General features: G+C 41.1%; 2 protein-coding genes across 4 annotated transcripts; both read right to left on the reverse strand.

Annotated features, from left to right (window-relative positions):
- Positions 1–610: 610 nt before the first annotated feature.
- Positions 611–9,085, reverse strand: atp6v0a2a (ATPase H+ transporting V0 subunit a2a). Of its 3 annotated transcripts, XM_026298084.2 has the most exons (21): positions 8,248–9,085; positions 7,833–8,019; positions 7,391–7,469; positions 7,127–7,224; positions 6,714–6,851; positions 6,082–6,179; positions 5,856–5,982; positions 5,658–5,740; positions 5,478–5,571; positions 5,160–5,372; positions 4,648–4,798; positions 4,412–4,551; positions 4,164–4,321; positions 3,990–4,080; positions 3,784–3,902; positions 3,441–3,651; positions 3,239–3,358; positions 3,009–3,125; positions 2,782–2,899; positions 1,823–1,994; positions 611–1,625 (listed from the first exon to the last, which is right to left on the reverse strand). In XM_026298084.2, exons 2-21 carry the CDS (start codon positions 7,941–7,943, stop codon positions 1,523–1,525), a joined length of 2,541 nt encoding a protein of 846 aa, XP_026153869.1. In that variant the 5' UTR covers positions 7,944–8,019; positions 8,248–9,085; the 3' UTR covers positions 611–1,522. The 3 variants fall into 3 exon arrangements, with proteins under 3 accessions (XP_026153869.1, XP_026153870.1, XP_026153868.1); XM_026298085.2 differs by having other exon boundaries at positions 6,082–6,158; positions 7,833–9,085; XM_026298083.2 differs by having other exon boundaries at positions 7,833–9,085.
- Positions 9,086–9,495: 410 nt separating this feature from the next.
- nfkbil1 (nuclear factor of kappa light polypeptide gene enhancer in B-cells inhibitor-like 1) lies at positions 9,496–11,922 on the reverse strand. The gene is made up of 4 exons (XM_026298086.1): positions 11,568–11,922; positions 11,362–11,474; positions 10,508–10,619; positions 9,496–10,423 (listed from the first exon to the last, which is right to left on the reverse strand). The coding sequence occupies exons 1-4, from the start codon at positions 11,839–11,841 to the stop codon at positions 9,834–9,836; spliced, it is 1,089 nt and encodes a 362-aa protein (XP_026153871.1). The 5' UTR covers positions 11,842–11,922; the 3' UTR covers positions 9,496–9,833.
- Between the last annotated feature and the right edge of the window lie 979 nt (positions 11,923–12,901).

The following is a 12,901-nucleotide window of genomic DNA, read 5'->3' on the forward strand; positions in this document are numbered from 1 at the left end:
AGAGTCGGTGCAGTTTCTGTGGAGTTGCACCGTAAATTGTTAGCTTAGCTGCGGGAGTGAGCCCGCTGCACCGTGCCCTCCGCTAAGGCTGCTGTTAGCCTGCAGCTGCTTGGGGAGGCTGGCAGTGTCCCTCTTTAGCCCGAGGTAGTTGAGATAGTTATCCTAATGTTTCGGCCTGGATGCAGCAGAAAAGCACATGATTGTATGAGAATGAACAATGGCTGTGCTGCAGTTTGACGGCGTGTGAGAATAAAGCCTGTGGACGTGAGAGAGGGGAGATCATGATGACGTCCCTATCACAGGACTTGAGCATATGGGTGCAGGTCCCTGTGTGTGTGTGTGTGTATACGCGTCTTCCTGTGGTTATGTGGACACGTTTTATTCTGATACCATTCTTGTGAGGACATTTTGGTCGGTCCTCACAAAATGTTTTTTAATGGTTAAGACCTGGTTTTAGGGTTAGGGTTATGCATTTAGTTGTGATGGTTAGGATATAGGGAATGCATTATGTCTATGAGTGTCCTCACAACTATAGTGAGACAAGACAGCATACTTGTTCATTCTTATCATTTAACAGCTTCCTACTAAAATCAATGCAGGAGAGAATAAATTGGCATTAAACATGAAATGCTTTATTAGCTTGCATTTCTCAAATCCTTTATTCAACACATCAAAATGGTAAAATATTTGACTCTTGTACAGACAATAATTTTAATAAATATGATTAGTTATCATTAACAAATGCAATAAGTCATATAATCAAAGAAAGATCAAAGGTTTGTTGACTTTTTCTGGAGTACTTCATATTTTCTTCTATTGGTTACAGGGGAGGTAACATTTAAACAAATGCATTAACAAGTAAAGAAGCAAACAGCTAACAGTTGATTATTTTCATTTGGCATCATCACACTCTTTAGTGAAAACCTTTATTTGTACAATCATTTCTGCAAAGTGCTTTATGACAATATGCCTCACAAAAAGGGTCGTACGTTTTAAAATTTTTCTTGAGATTTTGATGTCCACAGCTTTTCTTTCATCACACAGAGGAGCAGTTAAAAAAAAACTCAAAGGCATCCCTATATCATCATCAGAAATAAATCTCTATGGCACTACATCAGGATGCTTTATATGGTCATTGTACTGTATAACTGTTTTTTAAATACCATGTTGTAAATAATACAAAACCAGTTTACACAGCACAATGCAAATGAAATATTTAAATCCACCCAATCGGTGTGACAAGCAGTGTTGAACAACATCTCACCTACAAAATGTAATCATTACCATAACAAGAATTTTGAACCTCTGTGTACTCAGAGGTTTGCTGGGCACAGGAGTAAGGCAGTCAGCACAGGCGATTACATTTTAAAAATCGTCATAATGAAAAATGTTGCTACAAGAGTGACTTTCAATCCACTGTCTCAAAGGTTTGTTGTCGTTATCACAGTGTGAATCATTCCAGCTTATTTCCCAATTATAAAGTCCGCTTCCTCTCATATCCAACACTTCAGCGTCCATATTTTTAAAGCAAGCCATCTTGCTCAAAAACAGAGGGCAGAAGTGAGAAGTCAAAGGGCACAAACTTGACACCAGTCCCATGGTAGAATTTATTCTGAAACTCCACCCTGAAATCAAGTGTAGAAGCAAGATAAAGCACTTTAATAAAGGCAGAATAAATAATGAGGAAGGTGAATGAAAACAGGAAAGAAGAGTGGGTGACACTGAAAAAAAAAAAAAAAAATCACATCACTACGTTCTTGTCAGTGTTAATACTGTGTTGTTGCTGTGAACATTCAGATCAGGATGTATGACTGAGACTCACCAGTGGAGGCGGAGAGCATGCAGGAATGCAGATAAGCCTTCCATGACTAGTAGGATAGACACTGTGAGTGCAGCAAAAAGGCCGAACACAGGGACCAAAAACACTACCCCCACTCTTGTGGTGATCCTCAGACCAAGATGCATCACCATGCCCCACAACACCTCTGACAGCTCTGAAACCAATAAAATCAGAGCTCTTATAAATCAGATATTATAAATTACTAGGTTTCAGTTATACGTCCAGATGTTTACTCCTGGATTGACAGCTGCCAAAACCACCCCTGTGCTTCCTTTAAACACTGATGGTACCCCTTTGAATGACTGACCCATTGAGCCACAAAATTTTAAAAATGCAAATTATATAATAGCAGCAGTGAACAATGTGAATAAGTGGACATTTTCTGTCTGTTTCAGTGACATTTTGCAGGCGAATTCACCTCCGAAGTGCTGCTGCTGCATGAAATTTGAGTATTTTATTCATGCTGCGGTTCCTGACTGTCTATATCCTGTCCCTTTCTCAAAGAGACACACTGGCACCCTCTCAAAGTATAAAAAAAAAAACCAAACATGTTGAGAACCTCCAACAGTGACAACCAGACTCTAAGCCTATGATGTTTAGTTAAACACACTACAGATGTACAGATGAACAGTAACCTATTAGAATCATAAAGGGATATGAACAACCAGGTTTTGCTCTACATAAATAAAAGTACAAAATGTCACATTTACGATAAAAAAAACGATTTGAAAGTTACTGTCATAAAATATTTAAATATTTTTTAAATTTTTAAATATGTCTCCAGTCTTGCCTAGAATACTGAAATGTCTAGAGACAAAACCCCTAAAGATACACATGAAATATGAAATGTTTTCATATCACAGGTCAAGAAATATGAAAGAAGTCAAAAGCAACAAAACGGCACCAGATTGTAATTTGTCACTCTTTGTGGCTGTACTTACGGGCATGTGCCAAGCTGAGCGCCCAGAGACGTAGGTAGGATGCAGTGTTGGAAATACAACCCAGGCAGTATTCTATGGTATGAATGGCCTGGTGCAGGAGCACATCTGCAAAATCAAACTGTAAAACAAGAACCCCATTTATTTAATACCAGTTACCACTGGGTATTTTGTGGTGCTTTGTACTTTTGTTGGTGCGGTAAGTTGAAGTTATTAGAAGTATTACTGACCTCTTTGGGAAGAGCCTCTCTGATGGTCATTTCATCAAGTCCCTCTTCTTCATCATCTTCATAGGGTGGTGCTATGGAATTGTCATCCTCACTTACACGTCTCACCCTCTCATAACCCTGAGGCAAGACAACAGCACTGTTTTTCAAATACTGACAAATGAACCTGAAACTGCTTAGGTTAGAAACAGACATATGAAACTGCAACATTTCTGACTAGGCTTTACACTTACTCTGCGTCTGCGCAGGCCTTTGCCTCCACGAAACAGCCAATACAAGTAAATAGGTTTTCCTAACAGCAGCACAGGAACTGACAGCATAGCTATCACAACTAAGAAAATCTGCAACCCAGTCTGTGGAATCAAGATAATAAACACATGCATTCAGTCCACTTAGAGCTGATAAACAAATAATATTTTCAGATGCTATTGATACCTGTCCTGGGTAGAGAGGAGTGATATCTTTCCCCTGCATGACAAACATGTTTATGAAGTGGATGAGAATGCTGGGAGCCCGGCTGGAGTCTCGTGCACCAAATGCCAACCATTTGTAGAAAATCATAAAGACCAGGTAGCCAAAGAGAGAGAGCAAGAAGAGCAGCTCAGGAAGAAATAGCAGATAGACATTACACTTCTGTCGGAAGTGCCTGAGGAGACAACAAAAAATGAAGGAAGAAAGTTATAAGGTGGTGATTAAAATGACTGAACCTCTCAGTGCTGATCAGAATAATGGGGAGACATATTCTTTTAGCAATAAAACCAGAATGGGAGCTACTGACAAGTGATTGAAGACACTCAGCACCACTCCGAAGCTCATGTGGATGACCCCAACAACAACTGACATCTTCATCTTGTACGAGTTGAGGAAGGACAGTCGGTTCACCGCCATATTCCATATCTGATGCAATATTAAAAAGCATCTCAGTGAAGATGATACAGGGAGTCAATTATATTCTGGCGGTAATGTCTGAGTGCATCTACTCACAGGATCAATACCAAATGGATATGGTCCACTGAAAACACCACTGATATTAGGGTCTAACGTGAGCAAAGCATTTGTTCGAAGAGTTTTGTTTCTGCAATGTTGAAAAAAAGATATAAATCAATTAAATCATCTTGAAGCACAAAAATTATGAGTGCATTTGTATTTATAACTCACGTCCACTGCTGATTTGTGAACATAGCTTTGACGCTCCAAGCAGAGCCAAATATGTTGACAGACTTGGAGAAACAGTCGTTGTAAATCAGCCCGGTGTAGACAGAGAAAAGCCCCATCATTAGGATGATGTAACGTCCGTTGAAAAACGTTGTCCATATCTGTGAGCAACAGAGACACAGCTCTCAGCTACAACTAATTTAGAATAATCTGACTCTGCAATAAGAAGGAGGAGAATAACTCATTCCTACCTCGTTATTGGAACGTTTCTTCTTCTGCTTTTTTTCTGTCAGCACCATCCACAAGGCAAAGAGACTCATTACCATCCCGTGGCCGAGGTCACCAAACATCACCGCAAACAGAAAGGGAAACGTGATGATGGTGTAGGGAGCTGCCAAAAAGAAATACACTCAGTGTACTGCACACTATGAACTCATCCAAAGCAAAAATATATTTTACTGTTCTTTACAAGAGTATTAGTTCTTACCTGGGCTTACCTCGCGATAGTCCCCCACCCCATAAGCCTCCACAATGCTCTGAAAGCCAGATGTGAACTTGTTGGTTCTTAACAGGGTAGGTGGAGTGTCAGTGCTTGGGATGCGGTTCACAAATGATGGCACAGTGGCGTCACCTTTTCTCTGATGATAAAAGATATATGCTGTATGTAAAAATGTAAGACTGTCGATGATTACTCTAAAATTAATTTAAACCTTAAAAGAATCAAATAAGCAGCTGTAAACAAGAAGAACTGCTTGTACATACTGCGCAGCAACAGAAGTAAATGTCAACTGCCAACAGTAGTTGCAGTAATTTATACTGCATTTTGACTGCACAGAAATTTTCAAGTTAACTGTAACTGAACTGTCATAAATATCATCACTGAGCCAAATTGCAATTTTAGTTTGAGGCTTTAAGAAGACGTGCTGATTTCACGTCTTCATGATTCAACCATTTTCAGGATGTGCTTCACATTTTTCGGATACTGTACTTTCTACTCACCGAGCCCTCTTCTAGCGCCCCCCGCAGGTTTGCCAGGTCACTGACGGGACACCACACTTCAGCTATCAGACACTTGTTGGTGACGTCGAAGCTACAGAGGTTGAGGATGTGATAGATAGCCTTCATCTTTTTCACCTGCACAACCCAGGTGTAGGCTGACTCTGAGGCCTTCTGCAGAACCTGTCTCAAGTAGTCCTCAGTGCGGTGCAACACCTGCAGGAAACAGCACTTAGAAAATCTCCAAGAGTCTGAATGTGTGTTAAACTGTATGTCCCTGTCTGAATCAAAAGCCTCAATGCTGATATATGTAAGTCCTACATTGTTAAGGTCTTGGATGCGTGTCCTTAAGCTGTCCAACACATCTGCCCTCTCCTCATCGTTCTCAGGGTGTGGATAAAGATGGCAGTGGTAACTGAGAACAGACACGTGTACGATGGTAAAGAAGGAGAATAAATAGGGTATTGACAGATAAAAGTCATATGAAGAGGTCATTCTTACCAGTCACAGATCTTTTGAACTTTCTGTCCAATCTGGTCTCCCCAGTAAGAGATTAAAAACACAACACTTTTGCTTATCTCACCCTGAAAGAACACACATCAGGCAGGTTATTGCTACAGCACTACAAAAAGTGAGGAAAATGAATTACCTTTCATTGATACATACAGTAATCAGGATGCAGATTGTGTTTCAACTCACAGTGTCGAGATCAGCAAGGTTCTCATCCACTTCTGCGTAGCTGAGGATGGTGTAACCCTTACACACTCGCCACAACATGCGCTCAAATGCCTCGACCTTTACCCTCTGGATAAGGCCTGAAACAAACCTGCAGCCAGAAGAGATCAGATTCAAGATTTGCTTTTTGATAACAAGGGCACCATATACACTGTTATGTGGCTGTAAATGAAAAAATATTGTGGCTCACCCTAGCTTGGCTCCAAGTCTTTGCATACCGGTACATCCTGTGACCGAGTCTGTTTCCATCGTGGGGAATTCTTCATACTGGGGACCAAGAGCCTCATGCTAATTATAAAAAGGAGCATGTTTCATTCATGACAGCTTACTGTAACTGCCCCTTATGTTATGCTCTACACCAGGGGTCTCCAACCCTTGTCCTCGAGCGCTACTGTCCTGCAGGTTTTCCAACTATTCCTGCCCTTCCAATTTCTGTTTGGCTGAACACACATGATCCAGGTAATCAGCAGTGGGTAGGGCAGAGATATCTGGAAAACAAGCAGGACAGTAGCGCTCGAGGACCAGGGTTGGAGACCCCTGCTCTACACAGACCTGACAGCAACTATTATCCTGCATAGACATAATTTTTGTTCTTTGCTGTATCCCTTTGAACACCCCAGCCTGACTAACTCTGGTGCTTGTAATGGCTGCATTATGAGCCTGTCATTTGCATAACAAACCATGTCAGTGATAAGAAAACAAGATGCTGCTGCTGAGGTGAGGGGACACATCTTGACTCATGCAAGTGTGACTGGAAAACACAGTATATGACAGATGGTTGGTGAGTGTGATAAACGAGCAGCTGAACAGAAACACTCTTACTCTGGAGCGGCTGTGTATGAAGGTCCGTGTGATCTTCAGCATGTGTGTGTACTCAGTGAGCTCCAGGAGGTTCCTCTGCAGCTTCTCTTTGTTCCTCGCCACCTCGCTGAGCTCCATCTCCAGCCTCTGGAGTTGTTCCTGTAGACGGATGGATGGATGGATGGATGGATGGATGGATGGATGGATGGATGGATGGATGGATGGATGGATGGATGGATAGATAGATAGATAGATAGATAGATATGAAATAAAGATCGTGTTTATAGAGATATGGATAGTCAGGTTTCTCTAATGTAAAAAGTAAATCCACAAAGAACCAAAACCAGGATACTAGTGTGCATATAAACATACTCAGTAAAACACTATGAAAAGTGGACAATTTGACAGTAATATGAGGTTAAAATGACATTTACCATAATCTCCAGGACTTGTCTGGGAGGAGGAGCGAGTGGACTCTCATCCTCCTCTGGAACAGCTATGTTAGCCTTTTGGATCTCCCTCAGAAGATAGCCTGTTCACAAAAAAATGCTGACAGTTTGCTACGTGTTGTCGAACAAGCTGTGAAACCCAAAACCCTTAGGGATCACAGTCACTCATTAGCTGCTTACTACCCTGATGATGACTTGTTCATGTGTACGTTCTAACTATGAACCATCCCAGGTGCGCTGCCCTCTTACCCAGAATTCTCTCCATCTCCTCACATCTCTTGATTTCGCTGACGAAGCGCCGCTGGAATGAGCTGACACTTGGGTTAAGCTGAAACCAGAGGAGCATCACAGGTCAGGTGGATGCAGGTTGCAGCATCAGTCAATGCATGTGCAATAACAAGGTTCATTATGACATTGGTAAGTAATTTGAGCCTGGTTCTAACACTGTTAATTACTGCAGTACCTCGACTTTAAACTATAATAACCCATATTATCACTATTTTAAAATTATTTGGAGGAAATTGATAGTCATACTACATGACAGATAGGAAAGACAATGAGGGGATAGGGTAGAATCATTTTTCCTATAATGCACATAAGCCTAATTTAGCACAAACACTTTTAAAACGTGTGCTACAGCTGATACATATGCAGAAATGAATGTGGGAGGATCATCAGCCTCTCTACTTACATCTCGAAACTCGACCAGCCCCAGCTCCCCGAGCTCACTAATGCAGTCATATTCAGAGCCGGACTGCAGAAACAATTGCGCCAAGCACATCTCCTCACTCCGAAACACCATCTTTATCCCCCAGACAGTCAGATCTGCTCCTCACACTCTGCCTGTCGCCTACTGAACCTGGACAACGAGCTGTTTACTACAAACCAAAATAGGACATCACACAATTCAAAGAGCCGGTGCGTGGCTTTAAACCAATTAACTTCCCCGAGGATTAATTTTAGTCCATTAATACTGACGATTTTCAAAAGGGGGAAATATCCTAAATCTGTGTCTGGCTGGTGAAACGTTTTGTTTCCCTACAAAGTCCCCCGGTGTCTACAGAATAAACAATATGAAAACAAAGAGAGGAGGCTCCCTAATGCACCTTTTGCATCGAGCGAGCACAGAGAAAGGCGTCATCCTGTGGGCTCGCTACCTTGAACACCTGACATTACAGCGCAAAAAAAACAAAACAAAAAAGAACGGTGACGACGCAGCGCTGGACGGACAGACACGAGCAACAGGCAACCTAAACCATAAACCACCAACCCGCCATGTCGACCAATGTGCCAAAAAGGGCAGCCTCACACGTTAAAAAAAGCCACACTCAGAAATAGGCTACGGCCTTTATTTGCGCTACGTCGCCGGGCAATTGACACAGATTGCGTCCCTGGGTTGCCAGATATCGTCGCATCCTCTGAAACAATGTCTTAGTTGTGGGGGGAGGAGCGATCTCAGGCATAAAAGACAGACAACCAGATGTTTGTCCATAATCGAATTTAACCTGGAAACATTTCACACCCTCTGAACCAACATCAGCTATTTTTGCCTGTGAAACACATTATTGCTTTCACCTTAGAAAGGTTTTCTGACACCGACACCTTAGTCCAAAATATGCAGAAATTAATGAATAGAAATAGAAATAAATAGTATATTCCAAGAAGAAGATAATTACCACTAAAACTGTCGCGACTATAGCATTTACAGCCGAGAGTGCAGTTTACATTTTCTCAGCAAATCTCTCTTAAGAGACATTATTCTGTGGTACTGGTCTCACACGTGAAATGTGGTTCATTCACAACTAACTTTTTGTAGTAAAGCTGGTCATAATATACATTTACGTTGCCAACTCGTCGGTTCAAGTCTTTTGTCTCGCTGTAAATCATTCCCGTTTTTTTTTTTTAAAAAAAGGGGGTTGTCTCACAAACCTGGCAACCAACGCATCTTCTTATTCTGTTCCATCAGTGAAAACGGACCGACCATCTGCTCGTCTCTGTGTGAAAACCTTTAATTACATGGTTTTGTGTGATATATTATTACTGTATGTTTTAATAAACCCGCAGATTATATGTACAAGCATTTTTTTAATGACTCTATGACCTTATTCCTTTTTGCTGTAGGAGTAAAATGCTGGAAGCAGTCATACATACATCAAAAACAAATGTTAAAAAGGCTCATGGAAATTACAGATTGTGCTTTTTAAATTATTTCTTTTTATGTTGTGTATTACACGAAGGCATGTTAATGCTCAGAATTCAATCCAGGCTCCAAACCACTTGGTTTGTACCATCTACACTCAGACCAGACTGAGCAGGGACAGCTGCCAATATTCATAAGGCATTTACTTTACTCATGTATTTTGACAGATTATTTTAACTGAGTTAATTTCTTTTTTTCCCCCTAAATACAGATACACATTAGAAGCTCTTTTGTGGTTCAGTGTTGTGCTCTAAGACACTTTGACATGTAGAGAGGAAAAAGCCTTTGACCACTTGTTAATCCTTTCTATTACCTTAGGCTACAAAAAATTAAGTAATACATGAATCAAAGACAAAACAAGCGTAACTGACAAACTACTGGGAATAATGTCTGTACATTAATTGAACTTAATTTGTTTTAAGAGCTTATACAAACACACATTTCCAGATCAGCACATAAAGTGAAATTATAGTGTTTTTGTTTTGTTTTTTTTCACGTCCTCAGACTCTGAGCCAGCCTGTTGAGCTCCTGTGACAGAGCTGTGACTGTATCTAGGATTCTCCGTTTGTCCTTCTCCTCTAACCGAGCTTCACATCTCTGAGCAAATTTATCCGGATGCCACAGCGCCTGCTGCTTTCGGAGCATTTTACGAAACAACGGCACATCCTTTCGATCCACACCGTGCAACATCACATCCAGCATCTCCTGAACTGTTCCCTGTGGAGCTGGCCAGGGGATGTCACTGTAGCTCAGCTTTGTACTGCTAGCTGAAGAGCCGCCCTGAAAAGTAGCCGCACACTTCTCATCGTACCTACGCTTCTTGCCCTGCCGAGTCTCTTCCTCTTTACGTGCTGCTCGAGCCAGATACTCTTCATGTTCCCTTTGCAGCCTTTCATGCAGCTCCTTACGGCTTCGCTCTTCCTGCTCTCTTTCTTCTTTACTCTTACTCCTTTTCCATCCAGACGTCGATGCTGCCAGTCTTTGGGCTTCAGCATGTTTTTTATCGAAATATTCTTTCCTGATACGATCGGCCCAGTCCCCGAAGTCTTCCTCATCTTCATCAACAGGAAGAAAATCATCAGCTGAAAAACAAACACAGCAATTTTTTCATCAAGTGGAAAAGTTAAAAATAAAATTAAACAATACGGAGTGAAATTATAGTTTACCATCATATACGCCAAAAGTTTCAGAGAATTCATCCATGGATTCATCAAACAGCTTCTCCAGCCACTCCTTCTCAGGGTTTGTTTCAGATGGTTGGCTCATGTTTTCTGCACCCTGTGGAGGATGTAAGAAAATTATATGAAACATGATCCAACACTAAAAACCACCACGGACCAAACACTGTTCTGCTCGCATCTGACACTAGAAACCATGGCACCTTTTGCAGGGTTTAGTTCTTTCACCACAACCAATCTCTTATTCCAGCAACAGGATGTGTTGCATTTTTTTGTTAAACATCATTGTAAGTTTAAAACAGTTGCCTTTTGGATTATTAATTTGACAAAAAAAAAAAAAAATCAATATATTACGTTTGACTGGGAAATAGTTATTTCTACGAAGTTTTATTGAAAAAACAAACCATTCAGTAATCATAAAAATATTTGGCAGTTTAATGTATGGTGGAAATAATCGTTCGCTGCAGACCTATCAGAAAAGTCTTAATACTGCAGTATATTCATGTATCTGGTCATGAGTTAATGGAAAAATAGATGTGCTATAAAACATGCTAAATGACTGATATGATGTGATACAGCTTGCAACCTTGAATAAATAATAATGTCTTTTTATGTTAGATCTGTTCGGAAATAAATTGAACATTTCTGAATATAACTGTGAAAACTACAGATTTGATGAGTTAATCACACAAAATAGTTTATTCCCTTTTAAACGGACCTGTTTCCCCTTTTTCTTACTGGGCGATATAAATAAAAAAGTGATTTGACACAACTCCAGTAAAAATAAAGCTAAATCCTCCTGTTTGTGAGAATAAAAGCACAGTTATCTTTACTTGAATCACCTCAGTATGTCTCATCCAGTGCAGCAGGTCCTGAGGGGTGACCCCACAGCTGTTGGGGGCAATCAAAGCCTCTGGACAGCAGTTTTTCAGGGGCACAACCAGGTCATCATATGCTGCAGAACAACAAAACAACAACAGCTAAGATAAAAACAAATACCTCACAGCTTTTCTAATTCAACACGTTTATTCCCCCTAGCCCTCCTCACCTGTTTTCCCGTGTTTGAGAGCCCTGTTGGCGGCCACGTGTAGCGCCGTGTCTCCTTTGCGGTCCTTCTGGAGAACATCGGCTCCGTGTCTCAGCAGCAGCCGCAGCACAGCGTCGTCTCCCCGGCTGCAGGCCAGGTGTAGCGGGCTCCTCTGCCTCCTGCCCTGGGAGAAGTTCACCTCCAGGTCCCGGTGCTTCCGCAGATACGACTTGAGCTTCAGCAGACTGCCTTCCTCCACGTACCTCCACAGCCGCTTCTGTCTGTGGGACACCATGCTATATAAAATAAAACCCCACTTTTAGTCGTTTTTACCTTTTGTTGTTAGCTTCGAAAACCATTAGCACTCACTAACCCGGTCCTCCTTCTTAATAATTCCGACGCCACCAACAACTCGGACACCAGAGTTCCGGGAAAAGGACAATTCGGGTCACTAGGTGTCAGCATTGACTTGTTTCTAAATTGGCCATTTATTGCTAAAGTAAACCTAATTCATGTCACTTTAATATACTTATAAAGCTTCAGTATTCATCCCATGTTTTGTGAAAATGGTTGTTTCTCATACTACACAGACTCTACAATCTTGAACATACTTGAACATTCATAAGGCCTTTCTCCTCTCTGTGGGTTTCTTTACCCCAGCCTCCTTTCAACATGCCACCTGTCAGGAAGATGTCATTTAAAGCCATCATCTGTGTGGGGGTATGTACTGTACATCAGTGGTTAACACCGCTTTTTTTTAATTCTAAAACTGCATTGGCAACTCAAACCTACATGATCTGGTACAAAATTTTTGCCATGCACATTTTTAACTATTTTAAATGTTATGATTTTATCTGCAGTGAAACAATTTTTCCAGCATCCACAACTAAAAATGTCTTTTAGACCAGAGCTTGGAAATGAACAAAGAATCTTTTATTTAAAAGTTCCATTTGAATTTCTGGGTAGTGGAGGGGATTTCTTATCTAGGACATTTAGTAATTTGCAGGCCTTTGCTGGAAGTAAATTTTCCTCTTCATTCAAAAATCTCTTTTGCTCATTGTAACTTCCCGATCTTCACTGCGCAGAATGATGTACGGTATGTTTAGAGTTTATTGTTTTAGGGCTTTTTTTACATTCCTCAGCTAAAAAGTACATACACACAGAGAATGGATGTCTCAGTGAAAGAGGAGACAGCTTGTGTGTAGTTGTTATGAAATAAAAAAAATTATTCATCTAAGCAGTGTGCTCATCTGTGCTGCTATCTTTACCTGTGACGCCTAAATCGGTGCAGCTGAGCCTCTGAACTGGCTCAGTCCTGCTGCAAATGACAGGGCATCCATTTAAGCCTGAGGGAG

The sequence above is a fragment of the Mastacembelus armatus genome, chromosome 12 (assembly GCF_900324485.2).
Source record: "Mastacembelus armatus chromosome 12, fMasArm1.2, whole genome shotgun sequence".
NCBI classification, from domain to species: Eukaryota; Metazoa; Chordata; class Actinopteri; order Synbranchiformes; family Mastacembelidae; genus Mastacembelus; species Mastacembelus armatus.